The 23,130-nt window shown below is 41.2% G+C and overlaps 1 protein-coding gene across 5 annotated transcripts in view; it reads right to left on the bottom strand.

Annotated features, from left to right (window-relative positions):
• Window positions 1-23,130, bottom strand: part of Ranbp17 (RAN binding protein 17) — a 337,456-nt gene that overhangs the window by 49,338 nt on the left and 264,988 nt on the right. For all 5 annotated transcript variants that reach the window (XM_041676348.1, XM_041676345.1, XM_041676347.1 and 2 more), the window contains 3 exons: window positions 22,348-22,430; window positions 2,887-3,101; window positions 1,330-1,468 (listed from right to left, as the gene is read on the bottom strand). In XM_041676348.1, coding sequence (XP_041532282.1) covers window positions 1,330-1,468; window positions 2,887-3,101; window positions 22,348-22,430 — 437 coding nt within the window. The remainder of the gene's footprint in view (window positions 1-1,329; window positions 1,469-2,886; window positions 3,102-22,347; window positions 22,431-23,130) is intronic.

Here is a 23,130-nt window from a genome sequence, read left to right as displayed (position 1 = left end):
TATGAACAAACACATCACCAAGAAAATGTAGGTTACTGTTTGTATCTCGTGGCTCTGTTCCCAGCTGCTGGTGGATTAAGAGGTGACTGGATCATGAGGGTGCTAACTTTATCAATGCATTAGTCACTGATAAGTTCATGTGAAGGACAATAATCGGGGTGGGGGATGGCTGAAGGAAGCAGGCTACTGAGGCGTGTCTCTCAAGCATGTCATCTGACTTCAAACCTGCTTTCTTGCTCTCTCTGCTCCTTGCTCACCATGAGGTTAGAAACTTTGTTCTGTCAATTGTGTTCTGCCATGATCTTTAGCCTTGCCTCAGGGCTAAAATGAGCAGAATAAAGGACTACAAACCAAAATCTCTGAAATCGTAAACCAAAATATTAACCCATCTTTCTGTATGTTGACTTCTCTCAAGTATTTTTGTCACAGCAACAGAATAAAGCACAACACATGATAAAACACATAAGCATGGTGATATCCTCAGAGTATTCATTGGTAATATGGAAATTAAAGCCACAAAGATTCCACCTCCTAGACACTGACAGCTCAGCCTGAAAAGAATCACTGCAAGTGTAAGGATGGGGAACAGCTGGAATCTTTCTACACTGTTGGGGCAAAACACTATAGCCACGTCGCGAAACAGCATCTCGGCACAGTAACTGACAGACAGCCCAGAAATCCTACTCTAGGTATCTATCCGAGGGAAATACAAAGAATCGTCACAGATTTGTGAATGCTCATAGAGGTTTTGTGCAACATAGTCAAGAAATGAAAGCAATCCTAACTTTCATGAGAAGATCTGTGCACAGACCAAGTGTGGTAATTCGTGTGATGCAGTGACACTTGGCAAAGGGAAGGAATAATGAACTGATTAAAAAAAACCAGATCATTATTAAAGGCATTATGTTAAATGAAAGAAATAAGACAAATGATTTCTAGTTTTAAGCGTCCATTTATATGAAAATCTAGAAAGACAGTAGTTTCCTTGGAGCAGGGCTAAGGGTGGGAAATAGGTCTGATGAGGACATACTGGAGTGTAGTGATGCAAATATTTTATGCACGGGTGTGATTCATCATTGTGTATGAATCTGTTAGAACTTTTTGGGCTTTGGTGGTATTTAAATTTTATCTCAAAACTGATAAAAAATTACCAAAATATTAAACATACATTTTCCCATTTGCAAGTAATAGCTGTAAAACCTCTTTCAGTTGGGCTGACAACATTTCTTTTTCCCTTCATTGGACAAAAATCTCAATGAACAAACACATACATTAGGAGAATGAAGTCAAGTCCTTTCCATGGAGAACAGTGTTTTTCACGATCCTTACCAAGAGTGGTGAGCCCCTCTGAGAGAGATGTGAGAACATACAGGAGCACAGGGGGCTCCAAGTTGGTGATGAAGCTCATGTGGTCCTGGGTGAGACATTCCAGGAGGGGATAATAGGACTGGCTCAGTTTCCGATATTGCTATATAAAGAGATAGAGTAAATGTAAGCCACATGGATATGGCACCTCAGTCTGCTATATATATATAAGGCCAACCCATTTAGCTAAATTATTAGTTGACAAAAAGACCAGAGGCAAGTGTATGAGAAAATGCCTGCGAAATCTCAAATGCAACATAAACCACTATATGTCATAAGCAGGTGTAACACTCATGGCAAATATAACCTAGAGTAGAATAGCATCTAGTGAGGTTACAACACCTCTAAGCATGCTTATTCAAGATGTAGCTTTCTGACCCCACTCCAGACTCGGTAAAAAGTTCTGAAGTGTGGCCTTGAAATCAGCCTTTTTCCTTCACAGCGTCATAAATACAGTCTGATGTACATTCAGGTTTGAGAAGTATTGATGGTTTGCCTGGAGTGCAATCAGTTTTCTTGGTGGAGCACAATCGCAGAGAAAAGTCCCTCAGTGAGGCTGCCCAACAAGGTAACTGATGATTCTGCTTTGTAATTTCTGTCACACAGGTACTGCGTTCAAGAAGCACTTTGCTTTACCGTAGGAGGTGTCACAAGCTGGAATGAGTGTGCTGGGCACTGCTCTATTGTAAGATCTAGAAACACTTCTCCCACACGCTTTCCAGGTCATCTATGAAGCTTCTGGGAGCAGGTGGAAAAGTCTCAGTTAACCCAATGCTGAATTTGGCTATTTTAACAAGTACTTACAGAAAATACACCAAGCACACAATGGCTCCTGTATAAAGTGGCTGAAATGTTTTAAAGAAAATCTGTTTATGACACGAGCCAGAAGTCTAGAAATTTGCATTTCCAACAAGCACCCCAGACATTTCTGCAAAGTTCCAAAGTTTAAAGATCACTGACATATGTCACAGAAGCTAAACGTCATGAGCAGAAAAGGGGCTTCAATGCACTCATGGAAAAAGTGTGGTCTAGACACTCAGCGAGGTGACTAACACAGGGTAAATAACCAAAGGAATAACAGCCCATATATCAGGTAGCTCAACATGCAGTTTAACGCTGGCTGCCATCCCCAAATTTTAATACAAAGGAAGGTCAAACAGGAAGAAGTTAAAAGGTAGGATGGATGGAAGGGGAAATTCTGCATCTAATCATGTATTTCCTCTTGTGAATAATAAATATAGCTGAAAGCAATTTTCCGACATTACTAAGTCTATTTTCATGTGAAGAGGCTACAGTGCTTTGGATGACAAGTGGTTAGAAGTGACAGCTGTGACGTTCTAGCCTGTGTGTTGAATTACACAGATAAGCACTAGGGCTGTCCAGGTTTGTTAAGTCTGGAGCAAGCAAGCTATCTTGAAACAGAATGTGGTGGTGTTTGGATTCCCAGGTTTGTAACAATTCTAGGCTGGGGTGCTGGTACTCCAGTTTCCCATGAAGACCCCCAGGGCACAGCAGGCTTACCAGCAAGTCACTGTGGGACACTGACAGCAGCATTTTCACGAAGGCCTGGAGTACGTTGTCAAAATGGTTGTCCCCGTACAACTTGAAGACGCCAAAGCTGACATAATTTCCACATAAGGCAGATTTGAGAGCTGAATAGCAGATGGATATGCCCTTGAGTTTCATTGGATAAATCTGATCTTTTGAGAGACTCCCAAGAGACAGGATCTGATTTCCTGTTGTGGGGTAAAAGCAAAAAGAAAGTGATAAGGAGATGTAATCCAAAGCTGTTGTGAGACACACTGATCATCTTCACTTTGCAGTTAATGTTAACTTTCCCCCAGCATGTCCTCCAAACTGAATCACCCATTGTACAAAAAATAAATATACAAGATCATTTACTTGGGAGGAATGAAGAGCAGAAGGAAAAAAATCAGTCAAGGCTACTTTGGAAAGTTAGTGTTTTTATTTGGATGGCGATCACACTGATATATATGTATATGTATATATATGCACAGACATGAAGAAAACCATGAGACACACTCTTCAGATTAGTTTGTCTACTTTAATGCAAATAAATTGTTAGCCCTTAAATAAAAATTTTAACTAAAAAAAGAAAGAATAAGTGGTGAAGGACACCTGCTGCCAAGCCTGATGGCCTGAAATCCATCTCTGCATGGTGGAGGAAGTAGACTGGATTGCCATAGCTGGCCTTTGCCTTTGCACATGCTCTGTGGCTCATGTGCACACATGAATATATACATACAGAAATGCATAATAAATACATAAATGTTAAGGAAAAAAGAGAGAAACAGTTAGCTACACACACACACACACACACACACATATTAAAAAAAAAAGAGGCAGGATAAAATTACAAGTTAAGCAAATCCAAGCACTAGCTGAGGAGATAGAGCATTTGAGAGTTTTCTTCAGTGTGAAAAGCCCTGGTAGGCCAACTACATGCCAGTTCAGGTCCTGTTCCTGAGAGTGCCTGGCAACACAGCTGTATTCAAAGAAGAAATCTCAACTTGAGTGTGAAGAGATGGGAGGGTGGTAATGGGAGTTGAGGGGATGAATATGTTCAAAATACATTATATGAAATTCTCCAAGAATTATTAAAAATAATACTAAAAATCACCAGCTGGTGATTTCCTATGTGAATTTATTTAATCTTGGGTTACTTTATTTCTAGGAGTCTCATAGATTTGGAATTAGATGAAACACAGAAATTACTGGCACAGAACCTGGAAACAATGTAAATGCCCCTCAACTGAAGAATGGATAAAGAAAATGTGATACATTTACACAATGGAGTATTACTCAGTTGTAAAAAAAATAATGACATCTTGAAATTTGCAGGCAAATGGACGGGACTAGAGAAAAAAATCCTGAGTGAGGTAACTCAGACCCAGAAAGACAAACACAGTCTATACTCACTCATAAGTGGATATTAGACATAAAGCGAAGGATAACCAGTTTACAGTCCACAACCCCAGAGAAGACAGGAAACAAGGAGAACCCTGAGAGAGACATACATGGATCCCCTGCCCCTCCCCGGAAGAGGAAGTACACAAGATCTCCTTAGTAAATTGGCAGCATAGGGGGAGGGGGGAGGGTGGTAGGGGAGTGGAGAGAAGAACCTGAGGGATTGGGAAGGTCGAGCTGGGGGAAGGACAGGGAGGGAGAACAAGGAAAGATACCTTGAAAAAGGGAGCCATTATGGGGTTAGTGAGAAACCAGGCACTAGGGAAATTCCCAGGAATCCTTAAGCAATACTGGAGAGGGTATCTTAATTGTCCTTCCCCTGTGACCAGATTGATGACTACCTTAATTGTCATCATAGAACCTCATCCAGTGACTGATGGAAGCAGATGCAGAGATTCACAGCTAAGCACTGGGCCAAACTCAGTCATAGAGAAGGAGGAGTGATATTATGAGCAAAGGGATCAAGATCATGATGGGGAAACCCATAGAAAAAGCTGACCTGAGCTAGTGGAAGCTCACTGACTCTGGACTGATGGCTGGGGAACCTGTATAAGACAGAATTAGGCCCTTTGCATGGAGGTGACAGTTATGTGGCTTGGGAAGTTTATGGGGCCACTAGTAGTGGTATCAGTATTTAGTGCATGAACTAACTGGCTCTTTAGAGCCCATTCTCTAAGGAGGGATACTTTGCTTAGCCTAGATGCAGTGGGTAGGGCCTTGGTCCTGCTTCAAGTGCTGTGATGATGTGAGAGACTTTGTAGACTCTCCATGGGAGGCCTCCCACTCTCTGAGGAGTGAATGGGGGGTGGAGAGAAGGTGGGGGGAGTGGGAGGACGAGAGGGAGAGGGAACTGGGATTGGTATGTATAATAAGATTGTTTTAAAAATAAAAAAAGAGAGAAAAAAGAAATTACTGGCATTATACAAAATAATCGTGGTTTCTTACCTTTTTCTTTAGGTCTTTGAAGATCTTGAGATGATTAGTTTAAAATCTCTACCAAAATTCTAGGCTGCAATGGCTAACTTTGGTTGTCAATTTGACCACATCTGGAATCAACTAAAACCCAAGCAGTCAGGCATACCGGTGATGGATTTTCTAGATCGGATTATTTAAGGTGGAAGACCCGCCCTAAGTCTGGGTCCTATCTCTTAGTTTCAGCATAAAGGAACATGGAAGAAGAAAGTCTTTGCTTTTTGCCTGCCTGCCATCACTCTTGTGGGTAAGTTCATTTTTCCTGTAACTGGGACAGTCTTTCACTGGTATTAGAACCTCCGTCTTCAAGACTCCGACACAGACTGAACACCAGCAGCTCTCTGGGAATCCAGATTGGAAGAGTGGAGACATCTAGTCTTGTGGACCAAACAGAGTCCCGACAAACCCACTGTAAACTAGTCGCTGTTGGACTAGTCTGGAAACAATTCTAATAAATCCCCTTTAATTTATATTATATTTAATTTATATTACTCTATCAGTTCTGTTCCTTATATTTATTTTTTGAGACAGGGTGTATGTCCTGAAACTCACTATATAGACCTGGCTGGTCTCAAACTCAGAGATCCACCTGCTTCTGCTCCCTGTGTGTGGGAGTAAAGTGTGGGCTACCATGTTCTGTCTGTTGAGACAGAGTCTCTCTATGCAGCCATGACTGTCCTAGAACTTGGTATGTTAGTATGTTACCGAGATTGGCTGGCCTTGAACTCAGAGAGATCCACCTGTGTCTGCCTTCCAAAGTATGTGCCACCATGCCCCACAGTTTTGTTCCTTTAGAACCCTGACTAGTACATATGCTAGTCATTTACAAGACAAAGAACTGCTTGTTTATTAACATTTCAGTAGTACTTAGCATTTATAATCAACACTTTCTGCGCCTGAAATGTGTTCTGAAAGTGTGTAGCTAAGCACTATCCAGGAATTTTTTAAACAACAGATATGGCTGTGGTTAGAAGTGGCCCTATGAGCAATCTGTGAGCTCGAGGAGATAGACGAAAAGCAACTGCAAGGCTTTCTGAAGTGGTGAGAGCCATGGTATAGACCTATTGCAAGGCTCCACTTTGTCTTTTTTCCCTCCCTCCCTCCCTCCGCTAATGACCTCAAGCCTGCCACCAGTTGCCTGGCAGAGGCAAGAGTTTTTCACACTACACCATCAGTTTCTCCTCACACCTCACCTCTTTAGATCCCGCTTCAGCTTCATAGTGCCCAATATTTACACTTCCTTGATGATCCGACATGCTCACACACACCATTATTTCAAGACGGCTAGTCAGTGGTCTTCCTACCCTTGACCTATCCATGGGTGTATAAGATAGACTACCTAAAATTATTCTAAATTTTAATAATTTTAAATAAATTGAAACTAAATTAGAATACACTTTTAGAATAAAATTATTTTTTGTTCTGAAAATTTTAAGTGTTAAAGATGAAAGGGGAAAAACAAAAGTTCTATTCTAAAAATATCATAGTGTTCCCCTTCCTCCCTCCCTCCCTCCCTCCCTCCTTCCTTCCTTCCTTCCGGTTTTTTGAGACAGGGTTTCTCTGTGGCTTTGGAGCCTGTCCCAGAACTAGCTCTTGTAGACCAGGGTGGCCTTGAACTCAGAGAGATCCGCCTGCCTCTGCTTCCTGGGATTAAGGATGTGAGCCACCACCGCCTGGGATTAAGTGCTGGGATTAGGATGTGAGCCACCACCGCCCAGCAGTGTTCCTTTCCTTTAACTTCTAACTCTCCTCACTTCAGCCTCTGCATCCTGGGACCACAGGTCTGCTCCTCCATATCCAGTTTATGAGATGCTGAAGATCAAATCCCGGACTTTGAGCATCCTAGGTAAGCACCCTGCCAGCTCACACTTGATAGGTGTATCACAGTAACCACATGTGTACTTAGAGATTAAAAAGGACCAAGTTCTAGTAGAGCATGAAATACAACTAAACAGGCAAAAGTTTCCCCTTCTGGATCTGTTACTAAATACTGCCATTGCTCTGTACGTTGTTGGACATCCATGTGGCTTTGTTTATGATTGAGACATCTGAGAAACAAAAGCTTTGTCTGGAAAGCTGAAGTCTACCTTGGAAGGTACTCAGTAACACATGCTCATTCTAACTCACCTTGGAGACAGATGCCTTATCTCCATGAAGATGGAGTGCAATATAACAGTATTTATTTAACAGCTACTATCTGTGAAGTGCTGGGAAAAACACATGAACACAAACAATTTTTGCTCTGTAGTTCACTGTGGCTGGGTGAAGAGATTTGTGACTGACTCCATAAAATGTGACAAATACTATCAGAGCAGTGAGTAACGGTGCTATGGCAACAGAAGAAACAAACTTTGTTTAGGTAGAAGACAGTAGGAAAGGCTTCATAGAACAGGCTATGCTTGAAGGGTCAACTGCAGTATCCCAGATAGCCTTGGAAGATGTGATATGTCTTAGGTGGATTAAGTGCAAAAGGTGCAAAGAAAAGATTAAGTGCGAAAGCTCACAGGGAGTGGCACTATTAGGAGGTGCGGCTTTTTGGACTAGGTATGGCCTTGTTGGAGGAAGTGTGTCACTGCAGGGGTGGGCTTGGAGGTCTCCTTTACTCAAACTTCATTCAACTCCACTTCCTGTTGCCTACAAGGCAAGATGTAGGGTTCTCAGCTGCTTTTCCATGGTGTCTCTTCACAGCAATAAAAACCTAACTAAGACAGTAGGGTATTTGTCTCAAAGAAATATAAATTAAGGTAATGTCCTCACCCTTCCTTTTCTGAAAAAGAAGAGCACTATGATAGAAGATGGAAAGAACTAGGGTAATTCTGGAGGCAAGAAAGGGCTCACATATTGTGTTTGCTAGGGGGCAGAGACAAAGGAAAGAAACCCGAGGGCTTATTTTATACTGCTGTCTTAGATGAGAAGTGAAGAGCTATGTGTACTTCTTGGCCACCAGGGTTGGTTTGCGAAGCATTCCCCGCTCTCCTCTTCCCTCAGCAGAACTGGTCTCTTCCACTTTCCTAACATCTCCATGCACTTTGCAGCAAAGGCTTAGCAGACGGCCTAGGCACGTTGATGGATAGTTCTGAATGCAATGCACACTAGATTATCTACCATCCAGGTTATTCCGGATCCTTTCTGCTAGGCTAAAGTTACAATGTTGGCACGCTTGCCTTTTGGACTGAGCAAACACGTCTGAATTAATTCACTAATTTACTAATATGGCTTTACTCAAGTATCCTAGCATTCCATGGTTGCTATTAGAGACTATGAAAGAGAAGGCTTGCTAAGCCATTATTTTTTCACTGAATTTAGTTCTTTCCAGGTTGTATTACTCAGTAATATTTTCCAAAATTGGAGACTGTGCCTTGAAAAGGCTTAAAGTCTAGCAAGTAGACTCACCTTACTGTACATATTCTCTCTCTCTGTGTATATATATTCTGTCTCCCAGATATTGTTTATGCCTTGCCTGTTATGCCCCAAACCTGTGTAGTTCAAGTCCTTTCAATCCTTTGTTCCCTGCACTTCCTCTTAAGAGGGATCTATACCACAGCACTACAGCGGTGGGAGGCAATGGCCGTCAGGTGGGCAGCCACAGAAGCCAGTAACAGCTGATTCTTTGCCACTACTGCAGTAGCACCAAAGGAAGGAGACTTATCTTTATAGAAGGACTTTCCAAGCCTAGAAACAAAGCAAAAACCCCTAACTACACTGTCTCATTGATGACATCTGTCATACTTAGCAGTAGGGGCAAAGCCCCTCTCCTAACACAGCACCTGGATATGGCTGATGTCGAGGTTCTATAGGGCCTCAGGAGAAGAGCATGCCACAAACTGAAGGCTAGCTCATCTAAAAGCTTACTATCTGGTTATTTGGGCACATTATTAACCGCTGTAAGTCACTGTTTCCTTATCAATAAAATGAAGATAATAATACTTATAACTTCCAAGGCTCTTATGTAAAGGAGACAGCATATGCAACATGCTTACACCAACAACAAGTGGGACAATGTCCAATATATGTAAAGTATATCATACAGTTCACTTGTTCTCTGTCCGAGAGCCCAGAGGAGCTTCGGTCTGGGAAAGAAAAGACGAAGCTAGATATGCACAATACAGGAAATGTTACTTCCCACTAATCCCTTCATTTACATAATTCAGAGTAAAGCCAATACTGTATCATTTGCCTGTTCTCTGGCCCCTCACTACACAATCAGCTGAAAGGGTTTACAGCTTATCTGTTTGCTCATGTCCTACTAGTTCTTTGTGCCAGGATTGGGAGTAGAGTGTGGGGTGGCGCAATGGTGGGTTTAAGGAAGACATAAGGGTAAGTAAGATATATCACACTAATACCATTTACCAGTATGCACATCTTTGCTTCCTGCCTTAGAAAACAACCCAGTACATTAATTCATCTTTTCTTTTTCTCCTTTCGTCTTTAAAGCAAATTTAATATTTAGCAGATAGCTCTACAAGTTGAAGCCTTTCTTAGTGGCTTGGATGAACAACATGAAGAGAGAGCGCAATCAAGATGGTGGAGCAGAAGAGTTGTGGGAAGAGAACTTCAGGATGTTCGTTTCCGGTGTTCAGATCACAGGACCCACTCTCGCCTCTGCAGAGCAGCCAGCATCCCCAGACAGAAGAGGGCTGCAGAGGGATTAACATGTGAAGACTGGAAAGGGAATACAATCTTTCCCTTCCAAATTACAAGAGGGGAATGCAGCATTGTTAAGGATATGGAAAATTAAGCAAATTATTAGGACCTTAAAATCACTACAGTGATTTTTAGAGGACTGCTAATGTCTAGTAAAAATATACGATCTGGGAAGACATCCTGAATTCTAAGCTTTCACTGTCGTCCTTCTGCAGGCATCTGAACTCACACTGCACACTCCTTAGCAAGTCAGTCCCTGGCTAATTCAATCAATCCTAGCTCTTCTGTGTTTCTTTCCCTCCTGTGAGGTCATTTCTTTTTTGCTATTAGATCATTACCATCATATAAAACATGCTAAGATTTATTTCATTTCAAAAGAAAAGGAACACAAACTAGAATTTGTTCCTTTTGCAACCAAACTCCTTACAAAATAATGGTAGTGTCTTCATCTCTTCTCATCTCACTGATGAGCTCTGGACACTGGCGCTGACCTCCCACCAGTCCGACTTCCCTTAGTCAGTGCTGGCTGCAAGCGCTCTTCTGTTAAGATCCTTCCTCTTCGCCTTCCCTCACACACTAGGGTACATTCCCAAGTTTCCTATATTTATTACATTCCCTTCTCCTGCCTTCACCAGCGACCTTACTGAGTTCTGCACCTTTAAACACCTCACCCACACTCATTTCTCTAGTCTGGAACTACCTTCCAGACTCCAGATTCACGGGCCATATTTACATTCAGCATCTGTACTTGGATGACACCAACATTTCAAATTCAGTCAATGTGGAGCTATTGAGCTGGCCCTCCTGCTTTAGCTTTTCCATCTCAGTTAGCAGCAGCGCCTTTGTTCTTGCTGATTTGCTACATTCCCTTGTCAATGTTCTTTCCATACACTGTTCCTCCACCTAACTGACACACTTGATTGGCCCTAGCTTCAGAATCTAACTATGCTCCACCATTTCCCACTACCGTCACCTCAGTGCTTGCATTGCCACAACAGCCTTCTCTCACCTCCTGCGTGCAGTTCTATTTTCTATCATAATAAGGCAGCCAGTGGACTGTAATTCCTCTGTTCAAAATGCTATACAGGGCTGGGCATGGTGGTGTATGCCTTTAATACCAGCACTTTGAGTTTGGGGTCAGTTTTCTCTACACAGCAAGTTCTAGAGATACAAAGCAAGATCCTATCTCAAAAATAAAAAACAAAAAACCTAAACCAAATCAAAACACCAAACAACAACAACAAAATCTGACCTATTCTTCAGGCCCTTTCAGCTGGGAGCTAAACTGCAGCAGGAACTGGTGCAGGCCTTCAGGACTCATCTCTCACCACTCTGCCGCTGCTGCATTTTGCTCTGCTCTGGCTATTGACCGCCTCTGCAGCTCCTCAGACATGTCTGATACATGCCTGCCTCAGGACCCTGAGTCTACTTCCTTCATTCTGGAACACGCTTCCCTAAGGCACCCTCCTGATTAGCTCTTCTTTACAGAAATCCCATTAATATCATCTTTCTAGCTCGCCCTACTTCTTGCTCTCTAGTAATGTAACAAATACACACACACATTCCATGTCCCCCACATGGGCATCTCTTTTCTCAGCTTTAAGATTCCCCACTAGAGGAATACAATTGTACCTTCTGATGAACCCACATCTGATGGCATACCACCATCATTCAAAGCTCATAGTTACAGGCTACTCTAACATTACTCTTGCTTGCTCACCAGAGTTGGATGGTAAGACCCTACTCCTGAAGATATCATACCTGCTGGTTGCAGAACAAGGAAACCAACTTGCAGAACAAGGAAACCAACTTGGAACTGACTGGGAAATTTCCGGCCTGCTGGCTAGCTTTCAAAGATGGCACTATAGAGGCTGCTGGGGGAGAAAAGACCTCAGTGATCTTCCCCAGCACTGAATACTAACATGCTGGTCAAGAGCTCACTGATGTCATAACATGACTCTAACTACTTCCTGACTGTAAGGCCTGCTCCAAATAGGCAATTCCTTAGTTTGGTCAAGAGCTCACGGCTGGGGAAGTGACAGTACCACAAGTGATGAGCGAGAGTGCTGAGGTTCCCTTCCCTGGTGCCTTGTCCTCGTCAGCTTTCCTTCCCAGACCTCACAGGACTTTTCAGTTTGCCCAGGAAGCTTAGACCAGCACCTGCTGTTCTTAATACACAGCCATGAATGAATAAAGCTCACAGAGGTGACTGTCTCAAGCTCCTGGATGGAAAACTCTGTGCAAAACGAAAACTTTGCAGATTAAAAAAAAAATGAACTGGTTTTTCTCTGCATATTAACATGAAGCAACAGACATAAGTAAGGGACAAGTGAGGGCAGCATATCATGCCAGTTACAAAGCATGCGCATGTGTACACAGAAGCTGAAGATAGACATACAGTAAACTGTTAAGAGCGGCTGTTTTGTGGGTGGTGGTGGTGCATGCCTTTAATCCCAGCACTTGGGAGGCAGAGGCAGGCGGATCTCTGTCAGTTCGAGGCCAGCCTGGTCTATAGAGTGAGTTCCAGGACAGTTTCACAGAGAAATCTTGTCTCGAAAAACCAAAGGGGAAGCTAGTTCCAGGACAGGCTCCAAAGCCACCGAGAAACCCTGTCTCGAAAAACAAAAAAACAAACAAACAAACAAAAAAGAAAAACCAAAGGGGGGAAAAAGTAAAAGAGAGATTGATTGATTTTGGGGATGGAGAGATGGCTCAGTGGCTGCTCTTCCAGATGTCCTGAGTTCAATTCCCAGCAACCTCATGGTGGCTCACAACCATCTGTACTGAGCTCTGGTGCCCTCTTCTGACATGTAGGCAAGCATGCACTCAGAACACCATATACATAATGAGTAAATTAAAGAAAAAAAAAGAACAGCTGTTTCAGTGATGCCATAATGGAGCATTATCTTTATTAATGCACATTAACGGTATGAACTGTTTTGGGGCATTTTACATAGGTATAAAAGGTGTTCTGGCTGGGCGGTGGTGGCACACACCTTTAATCCCAGCACTTGGGAGGCAGAGGCAGGCAGATCTCTGTGAGTTCGAGGCCAGCCTGGTCTACAAGAGCTAGTTCCAGGACAGGAACCAAAAAGCTACAAAGAAACCCTGTCTCGAAAAAAAAAAAAAAAAAAATGGTGCTCTGATCAGACTCATCACCCAAGTGGAGACTTTTTAGGATTACATTGCTGGATCTCCCTCTTTGATGAATGTTATTTTAATGAAATTAATTTATTTATTTTGTTGTGCTAGGAATCAAACTCATATTTTCTGTATGCCTAGTGAGTACACAAACATTGGGCTTAACTCTGGGACCCTGAGTATGCTACTTCATAAAAAACCAAAGATATTCCAATTTTTCTGAAAAATACGGAAAAGCAGATGATAAGGAAAAATGTGATTGATAGAAAAAGATAGGGCAGAAGAGGTGAACACAGCTGCATATAATACTCTCTAACTGGACATCACTGGCACACACACTGGTGGCATAATTTGATTTTATAATTTTTGGTATACCAATAATTTAATAACAAATTTAGAAATGAAATATATTCTATCTATCTATCTATCTATCTATCTATCTTTCTTTTTTGGGGGGGATGGCAGGGGACAGGATTTCTCTGTGTAGCTTTGGCTGTTTTGGAACCTACTCTGTAGACCAAACTGGACTCGAACTCAAAGACCTGCTGGTTCTGCCTCCCAAGTGTTGGAATTAAAGGCGTGTGTTACCACGTGTGCCTAGAATAGAAGCTTATTTTCTTTTTGAGCAAAAAAAAAAATTGTTGGCCTGCTGACAAGGCTCAGTAGATTGGGGCACTTGTCCCAAAGTCTAATGATTTGAGTTTGATCCCCTGAACTCACATAGTGGAAGGAGAGGATCAATTGTACAGGTTATCCTTGACTTCTAGAAGCATGTCAAGGTAACATGGTAGCTGCTTGTTGTTCCCACTATAACAAAACTAAGTAAATGTAAAAACAAAACAAAACAAAGCAAATTATTTTACAAGCACACAGGTGGAAATATAATTTTAAAAACATTAAGGCAAAATTATTTTTGTCTGTATTTTCTTCTAATTGGCACAATACATGTAGAAGTTTCATAATATTTGCAGCAAAAAGTCTGAATTTTACATAGTATATTATACATAAATAGTTCTTAAAGACTGACACTTAAAGCTTACAAGCAATGTCTAGCCTTTTGACATTGCAACATGATGCTGTTAAAGTTTATGCTCAAGAACCGTCCAATTGGGTTAAAAAAAAAACCTCTCATGATATCTGAAGTGAGTGTATGCTCTTGTCTTGGGGTACATTGCGAGCTGTTCTGGGCTGTGGGCTAGACATGTCTGCTGGAGGGGTGTACTTTGTCATCACTACATGTTTTTAATATAAATGAATACAATTCTAACTAAATGCACTGACTGACTTGTAATTTCCAGTGCTGAATGTACACCTTTGGATCATCTAGTTGCTTAGTTAGCCACAAACACTTCCGGATGATCTCATCTGTCAACATCTGAATTATGGAGTGTGACAATTTTGTTCTGGGCTGAATATTAACAAAAAGAAACCTGTTGTTTAAAGATGTGGATGGCCACATTTTGCTCTTAGAATACTTGGTATATACAGCAAATCCGGTTCTGAAAACCCAAGAACTGCTGTTTTATGGGTGTGAAAAAAATAATGTAAAATCATGCTATTATGTCACAGGAGAGAATTATGTTAAGATGGAAAAGGGAGAATATACATACACTGTCCCCAACAGTGAGTCTTAATTTAAATGACTAATTCTGTCCCTTTCTTTTTTAGCTTTGTATCAGACAATTCATCACTAAACTCATTATCAAGGTTGTTTTATAAAAGTATAAATATAATCATACTGCTTCCACTGATAATCACTCAGAGACCTAGGGAAATGCCTCACTCAGGACAGCCCACCACATAAGCAGTGGGTGTGAGGACCTGGATCTGGGTACTTCATAATGAAATCAAACGTCAGGTATGGTATGGTGCTTGTGACCTCATAGCTGAGGGTGAGTAAGGGCTGATAGGCAGATCCCTGAAACTCACTGGCCAGCCAGCCACACTGAATTGATGAGCTCCATATTCAGTGAGAGATCCTGTCTTAAAAATGAAGGTTCAATGTGACTGAGTTTGACACCCAAAGTTGACCTCCATCTGTCACAAGCTTTGTACACTGGGTTTTCATCTGTACACTGCACCGCGCAAATACTCCACACATTAAAACAAGCTAGCAAGCAAACACTCAGTACTTTCCTTAAGGAAAGCATATCCTTAAAGTTAAAAGATCAGCACACTGAACCATACAACATTTAGGAAAGAAATTAAAAACACAAATAAAATAAAAGATAACCTGCATTCAAGGACTATAAGAATTGAAATAATGAAAAAAGGTTCATATTACCCAAAGTAACATACTTATCGAAATTCTAATGATATTCACAGAAATAGAAGTACTCTTAAAGTTCTTAAGAAACCACAGAAGATTATGAATTCTTACACACAAAAATGGCCAGTGAGGGTGCTGGAGAGATGACTCAGCAGTTAACAGCACTGGCTGCTCTTCCAGAGGAACCAGGTTCAATTCCTAGCATGGCAGTTCACAACTGTCTATAACTCCTATTCCTGGAGATCTGACACCCTCACACAGGCATACACGGCAGCCAAAACACCAACGGACATAAAATAAAAATAAATAATTTAAAAAATGGTCAGTGATCTCAGCCAGGGGTGGTGGCAGTGGTGGTACACAACTTGAATTCCAGCGCTCAGGGAGGCAGAGGCGAGTCTGGATCTTTGTGAGTTCAAGGTCTACAAAGTGAGTTTCAGGACAGCCAGAGCTGTTACACAGAGAAACCCTGTCTCAAAAAACTAAAAAGGAGAAGAAAAGAAAAAAAAGTCAGTGATATCCTTCCTTCTCATTTAAAATTATACTACAAAGCTATAGAAATCAAAATAGTATGACATTCTACATTAAATACAGACACAGGAAGGAAGAGGAGAACAGAGGGTCCAGATATAAAGCTGAACATATGGCCAACTAATTTTTAACAAGGTTAACAAGAGCATGACGTGGGATGTCTTTCTGTATGCTGTGAATGTTTTATTACCACTGGTTAATAAAGAAGCTGATTTGGCTAACAGCCAGGTAGAATATAGCTAGACGGGAAATCTAAGCAGAGAGACAGGGAGAAAGAAGGAATCACAGAGACACCAGCAGCTGCCGTGGAAACAAGATGTGAGGTAACAAACCACGAGTCTCATGGTAAACTATAGAATAAAAGAAATGGATTAAGTTGTAAAAGCTAGTTAATAAAAAGCCTGAGCTAACTGGTCAAACAGTTTGTAATTAATATTATGACTCAGAGTGGATATTTGGGAACTGGTGGGACGGAGAGAAACCTTAGTTACAAGAGCACATAATGGAGAAAGGACAGTCTCCAACAACTGGCTTACTACATGCAAAAACAACACGGCGGGGGCGGGGGGGAGTAAGGAGTAAGGGAGTAGAGGGAAGAAGAGAGACAGAGACAAAAACAGACATGTGTGTGGGTGTGTGCGTGCGTGGACGTGCATGCGCACACCCACCCACACTCATACACCCTGTACTCACAGCTTATACAAAAACCAAGTCAAAAGGGATAAAAGACCTAAATTCAGAGATGAAACTGCTATTCCTAGTGGACAATATGGACACTGGATTTCTCACAGAATTTTTGAGTGTCACTCCAAAAGCTTAGGCCATAAAAGCAAAAACAAATGGGACTATATTAACCTAAAAAGGTTTTGCACAGTTAAGAGAGTGAAAAGGTGGCTTCCATAGTGAGAAACACCTGCAAGCCTATGCCTGACAAGGTGTCAATGGTCAAGATACCCAAAGAACTCAAGGAACTCCACCAGGGAAAATGACTCTGATAGAAAACAGCCAAAAGCGTCATGAAAAGATGTTCAGCATCATCAACACAGGAGAAAGGAAATTCAAATCCACTATCAGAAACTGTCTCATACCTTCTAGGATGGTGCTTCACCAAAATGTCAAGAGATGACAATTGCTGGCAAAGACGGAGACGATAGAGAACCCTTGTACAGTGTTGGCACAGCCATCAAGAAAATCAGGATGAGGTTTTGATGAAATCAAATACAGACCTACCATATGTCAATAACATCTACCAGGCATGGGCACACTCAATAGCCAGAGTATGTACAATGAAACTGTTGATGGACAGATGGAGAGAGGAGCAGCACACACACACACACACACACACAGACACACACATACACACACACACTACATCATTCAGTCCTAAAGAGCCCAAGATCATGCCTTCTCTCATAGGCTGAAGAATCTGGAGGGTAATGTATTATGTTAATTGAAACAAGCCAAACATAGAAAGAATAATCCTGCATGACCCAGCTTGCAGGTGGAATAACAACAGCAACAATGTATTTGTGTTTCATGCAAAATGAGTAGGTCTTAGCTACTCTTGCCATGTAAGCACATAGGAAACAATAGGGTTAACATGTTGATTTGCTTCTTCTATATAGAAACATTTCATATTGTCTGTAGCCATCACATAACATTATGTTACATTCCTTAAACATACCCAATCAAGTTTCTTTTAAAAGGATAAAGTTGGGGCTGATTTAGGGGATGTCTGCTGCCTGATGACCTGAGTTTAATTCCTGCTCCTCATACAGTGGAAGAGAAATGAGTCCTGAAAGTTGTTCTTTGACTTCACAGACAGACAGACAGACAGGATAGTATATTTGCATACACATCCATAAGCAATAGAAATAGATAAGTTACTTTCACTTAAGACTCTAGTAATTTTGAGATCGACAGTTTCCCTGTTACATATCTATTTCTTTTTTTTAAGTAAAACTTTGTTCTTTAAAAATTTTTATTAGTTTTTTTCAAAATTTCATACAATGTGTTTTGATCACATTCATCTCCTCCTTAGGCTTGTTCCAGGTTGTAGAAGGAGCAGCGGGTTGCATTCCTGCCACCCGGCTCCTGGCCACCTGGCTAGCTTATGCCCCGAAATAACAACACACAAACTGTATTCATATAAACACTGCCTAGTCCATTATATCTAGCCTCTTCTTGGCTAACTCTCAAATCTTGATTAACCCATTTTTATTAATTTGTGTAGCACCACAAGGTGGTGGATTACCGGGAAGATTCTAACCTACATCCATCTTGGGTAGGAGCTTCATTGTGTCTGTCCTGGAGAGGAGAGCTATGGCATCTGGTTCACTTCCTTCTTCCTAGCATTCTGTTCTGTCTACTCCGCCTACCTAATTTTCTGTCCTATCAAAAGGGCCAAGGCAGTTTCTTTATTAACCAATGAAAGTAACACATAGATAAAGACCTTCCTACATTACCAGACTCAACTTTATGTCCTTTTATTTTCATCCATCAAGTCCAATTTGTGCTGCCCACATATTTGTGGACAAAAATATATGTATGTCTCTGTGTGTATATTACACATGGGTGCCCCATGCCTATGGAGGCCAGAAGAGGGTGTTGGATTCCCTCAATTTGGGTTACAGGTAGTTGTGAACTACTCGATGTAGGTGCTGGGAATCTAAGTTCTGCCTCAGCTAGATCCCCTCTTCTGCTCCCCCCCCCCCCACCTTGAAGAGCTTCTATGGTACTATAACAGACTTTGAGGACTCTGTAAATCCCATTGAGTAAACCACTGGCTTATTAGCTTGGTCATGAGGAGTAGCAATGGTTTGTATTAAACTTTATAAAGTCAATTTATGAGTGTTAAAGAAGCATATATTGCTTCAAAGATAAAAATTCTTAAAAGAATTTTTTTTGAGATGTAATCTGTCTGTCCATCAGTCTGCTCATTTATTCGTCTATCCATGTGTATGAGTCAACGTTTTGCCTACATGGATGTTTATGCACTACATGTGTGTCTAGTGCCAGTGGGGGCCAGAAGAGGGCACTTGATTGCCTGGGACTGGAGTTACAAACAATTTTGAGTGGCCATGTGAGTGCTGGGAATTAAACCCAGGTCCTCTGCTGAGTCATCTCTCAGCTCAAGATGTACATTTTTCAGTGGAGAGAATAATCATAGTTTGTTCTAGCTATTTTTAAAGTTTAATTTTTTACAAGCTAAGGTTCTGGAAATCAGCTACCAAAGGAAGAAACACAAGCAATCCCATGTTGACCAGCCTCAAGAAGACAAGCAGTGTTTTTCCCTCTGTGCACTCTTCAACCAACAGATGTCACTAAAGATACCAATACCCAGAGGCAACGGGAAGAAAAGATTAAACAAATGGAAACTGAGCATAAAAACACCCACTTCTTAAAAGTGAGAACTAGGTTTCCAGAGTAATAACATTTATTACACTGCATGCAACATTTTAACCAAAAATTTAGAGAAAGAAATTTCTTTTATTAAGTTGCTCAGGCTGAAGGATCATTGCACTAAGTTTTGAAATACATGTTCTTGAAGCAATTTAAAACTCATTAGAAATAATAGGCTAGGGCTAGTAGAAAATGTGGTAAAATTTAATCCTCACCCAAATGTTACCTGGGCTGTACAAACAGGAAATTGTTTTGTGCTACTGTGGCTAACCTCAGTGCTGACCCTGAGCTGTAACGGCAAAAGCAGCTGAGAGCTGAAGCAAAATTAAAAACTTACATCAAAGTATATCATGACAGAATGTAGATAAATAAAACAGCATATCAAAAGTATTATTTTTCTGCCAGTCTCATAGAGCAGTGAAGAAGAGATGGTCCACAAAATGTGTAATATATCAGGTGTATTAAGCAATGAGTCCTCTCTAGTACCACCCCACCCGAATACCCAAACATTATCCAGGAGAGGTGAGCTACAAGGAAACTCAGTGAGGATGGGGACAGAAGGGCCCTTTAGGTTTCCTTGTCGTTCACCTTGGATAACCCAAAGAAATAAGTATTTCACGCTCAGCTCAGTCTTGCTGTTACTCTTTTGTCTTCTGGACTCCTAGACTACAACCACATGATCTTCCTCAAACAAACATGCCAGACTCTCCAGAGGAAAAGCATGGTAAGAAAATATTCCAGATCCCAGAAGGCTGGAAGCCAGCATGGGATTCCACCGAGGACGGGAGACGATCTTATATTATTCTATGCGAAGTGTGTGTATTAAAGTCACTGGTAACACAGTTGGAAGATATTTTCCCACTTGTACCTTTGGTTTCCTTCTAGTTTTAGGATGCAAACCACTAAAACAAATAGTGCTTGTCATAAACCTCCTAAATCTTCTCAGGAAGCAGGAAGGGATATGGAAAAATTACGATCTACAGTCACACCAACTTCCGGTGAAATTCTAATCCAACCAGCTGACAGTTACATAGTACCTGGCAAACTTCTTAATGCCAACAGATTCAATTTCAGTTCTTGTTATAGTAATCATAGTGTCTAGTTATGGTAATTACAGTAATTGTCTTTGTTAGGGTTTCTATTTCTATGAAGAGACACCATGACCACAGCAACTCTTATAAAGGACAATATTTAACTGAGGTTGGCTTACAGTTTCAGAGATTCAGTCCATTATCATCACAGCAGGAAACATGGTGCTGGCAGACATGGTGCTGGAGAAGGAGAGTTCTACATCTTGATCCACAGGTAACACAGAAGAGACTGCCACACTGGGCACTGCTTGAGCATATAAGACCTCACTCAAAGCTTGCCCCTACAATAACACACTTCCTCGAATAAGGTCACATTCTCCAAATAGTACCAGAGTCTTTGGGGACCATACCTATTCAAATTGCCACAGTAATTATACTGGCTAACTGGTCTAAGGCCTTTCAGGACAGTATCTGACTTAATTCTTTATTACACACTCCAACATTCCCATGATCATACCTATGCTGAGGACTTGAGGAATGCATGGTAATGACCTAATACAGCATTTGTTCTATTTGCATATTTGATAATGACCCTTTTGACTGGACTGAGACAGAATCTTAATGTAATTTTATTTGCATTTCCCTCATGGCTAAGAATGTTGAATACATAAAAAAAAAAGGTTTGTGGTCTACTCTACAGGAGGGAATCCATGTGTAGCACACTCAGCATCAAATCCATGACTGAACAGGTCTCACGCCCCATGATGAAACCTGATACTGCTGCTTTGCTGAACCAATACAGTACCAGGTCATCTTTCTAGACACCATGTTTACACCTGCAGACAATAGCTACTGACCAATCAGAGCAGCCTCTTGCTACAGTGATTGAAGTGACTGCAAAGATCCATTGACTTCAAAAGATGCTGAAAATACAAGGTAGTTGAAGGCTCCACAGAAAATAAGACATTTGCACCACCGTGCCCTTAAGGCTCAGGGAACACTGTGGAAGAGGATGAAGAAAGAACCAGAGAGCTGGAAGGTAGGGAGAGGGGCTGCAAACTGCCATCTCTGAAGTATGACACAATCATGGCAAAATCATGAACTCACTACAGCTATCTGTACTGGTGCTGGGTCCACGAAAGTGAGACCCTCTGAGCAGTCAGCTATGGGTATGGAAGGGGCTCACAAAGCCTCCACTTACTGTGCTGATTCTGGGGGACAGAGCAGCATTTAATTGTATCCCACTGGAAGGTACAATGCCCACAAGCTCTGAAGCTTAGTTCCCTATCCAGCACCGCTTCCACAGGACACTAAACAAAATAAAGACTAACAAACATGGGTAAGAGAAGTAAAAGGAAGGGGCTGTCAGGGGAGTAGGGAGGGTCTGGAAACAGAGTTACTAGAATGGAGTAAATGCAGGTCTGGAATTGTTAAATAGCAAAATAAATGCTTACAACTCAGAAAAGTTCCCAGAAGAAAAGTAACGAAGTTGTTTTCATTAGCAAGTGTTATAGATAATGGTAGTTCTTAGGCTTAAACTGCTAAATAAATTATAAAAAATTTTAATGTGATCGACTAGAACAATCTTGACTTGGGAACTCTACTTCTATGAGTACAGAACCGAAATATAACACTCCCTGTAATATTGTAGTAAAACACTGACTGCCATTTGCCAGGGTATTTCCTGACAAAGTGGTCTCCCAAGACAGCAAATTCCTTGATATAAATTTGAGAAATTCTGAATATACTATAACTTTAAAAAGTCTACTGTATTTTTTACTACTGACATTTGTATTTTATCCCAAAGAAATGTATCAGGTTGGCCAGGATGTCATTACCTCTCTGCCTGATGCTATTCAGGCAAGGGTCCTGCTTCCTGCACTATTACCCAGCTCACAAATTCATACAGATATGGAGGTTCAAAAGAATGAAACAATGAGCCTCTTTCCTTCTAGAAACAGGTTATGGCATACTGCAGAGACCAATGTGGAAAAAGGTATTTACCATAAGTGCAAATCATTTTGCTTGCTTCTCTGAAGAGAAGAATTCCATTAGGAGAGGATACATCAAAATTCAAACGCTGAGACCTAAGAAATATAGCACAAGTCAGACTATTCCTGAAGATAAAGAGACCAAATATCAACACGACAGCAGTTGCATTTACAAGGAGCAGTCCAGTACCGATTACCCTTACAAGAGCCACTCCAATTGAACGGCTACTGACAACATACATACAATAATTTCCTCACTATTGGTTGATTCAAAGGGTTCATTTTTTAAGTTATCAAAAGAATATCCTGATTCTTTATATCACAGATCTTCTATCTCTTTTCCTTTCTCGCAAAGTGGCTGATGGATAATTGTTTAAAAACCATAAGTTACATACTTGCTATCTCCTAAGTATGAGTCATAAAGTTAAAAAAATCCAGAGTGACAGGAGACACAGGATCTTCTAGTAATGCACAAATGTGAACAGAGTTGTTTCACGGATGGAACACATTCAAATACACTACACAATTACAAACCAGTTTCCACTGCACACACAAACAAATTCCACAAGTTCTCCCCACAGGTGGAGAGCACTGAAGAGCGTTAAGGGATTGACAAATCTTCTGATGTAATATCTGCTTTTTAGCCCCCTCCTTGGCCTCATTTGGCGCTGGCATGCCATGCCTCTATGCTTTCAAGATACAATGGAATGTATTTAAACAATGTTGCAGGAAACAAACAAGACAAAACACCAACTAATTGTCCAACAAACCAAAAAACTACCCCCAAAACCACAGG

This window comes from Microtus oregoni, unplaced genomic scaffold (assembly GCF_018167655.1).
Source record: "Microtus oregoni isolate MIOR12 unplaced genomic scaffold, Mior012 000027F_ref0000203, whole genome shotgun sequence".
NCBI lineage: Eukaryota > Metazoa > Chordata > Mammalia > Rodentia > Cricetidae > Microtus > Microtus oregoni.
This window is presented reverse-complemented; position numbering and strand designations above follow the sequence as displayed.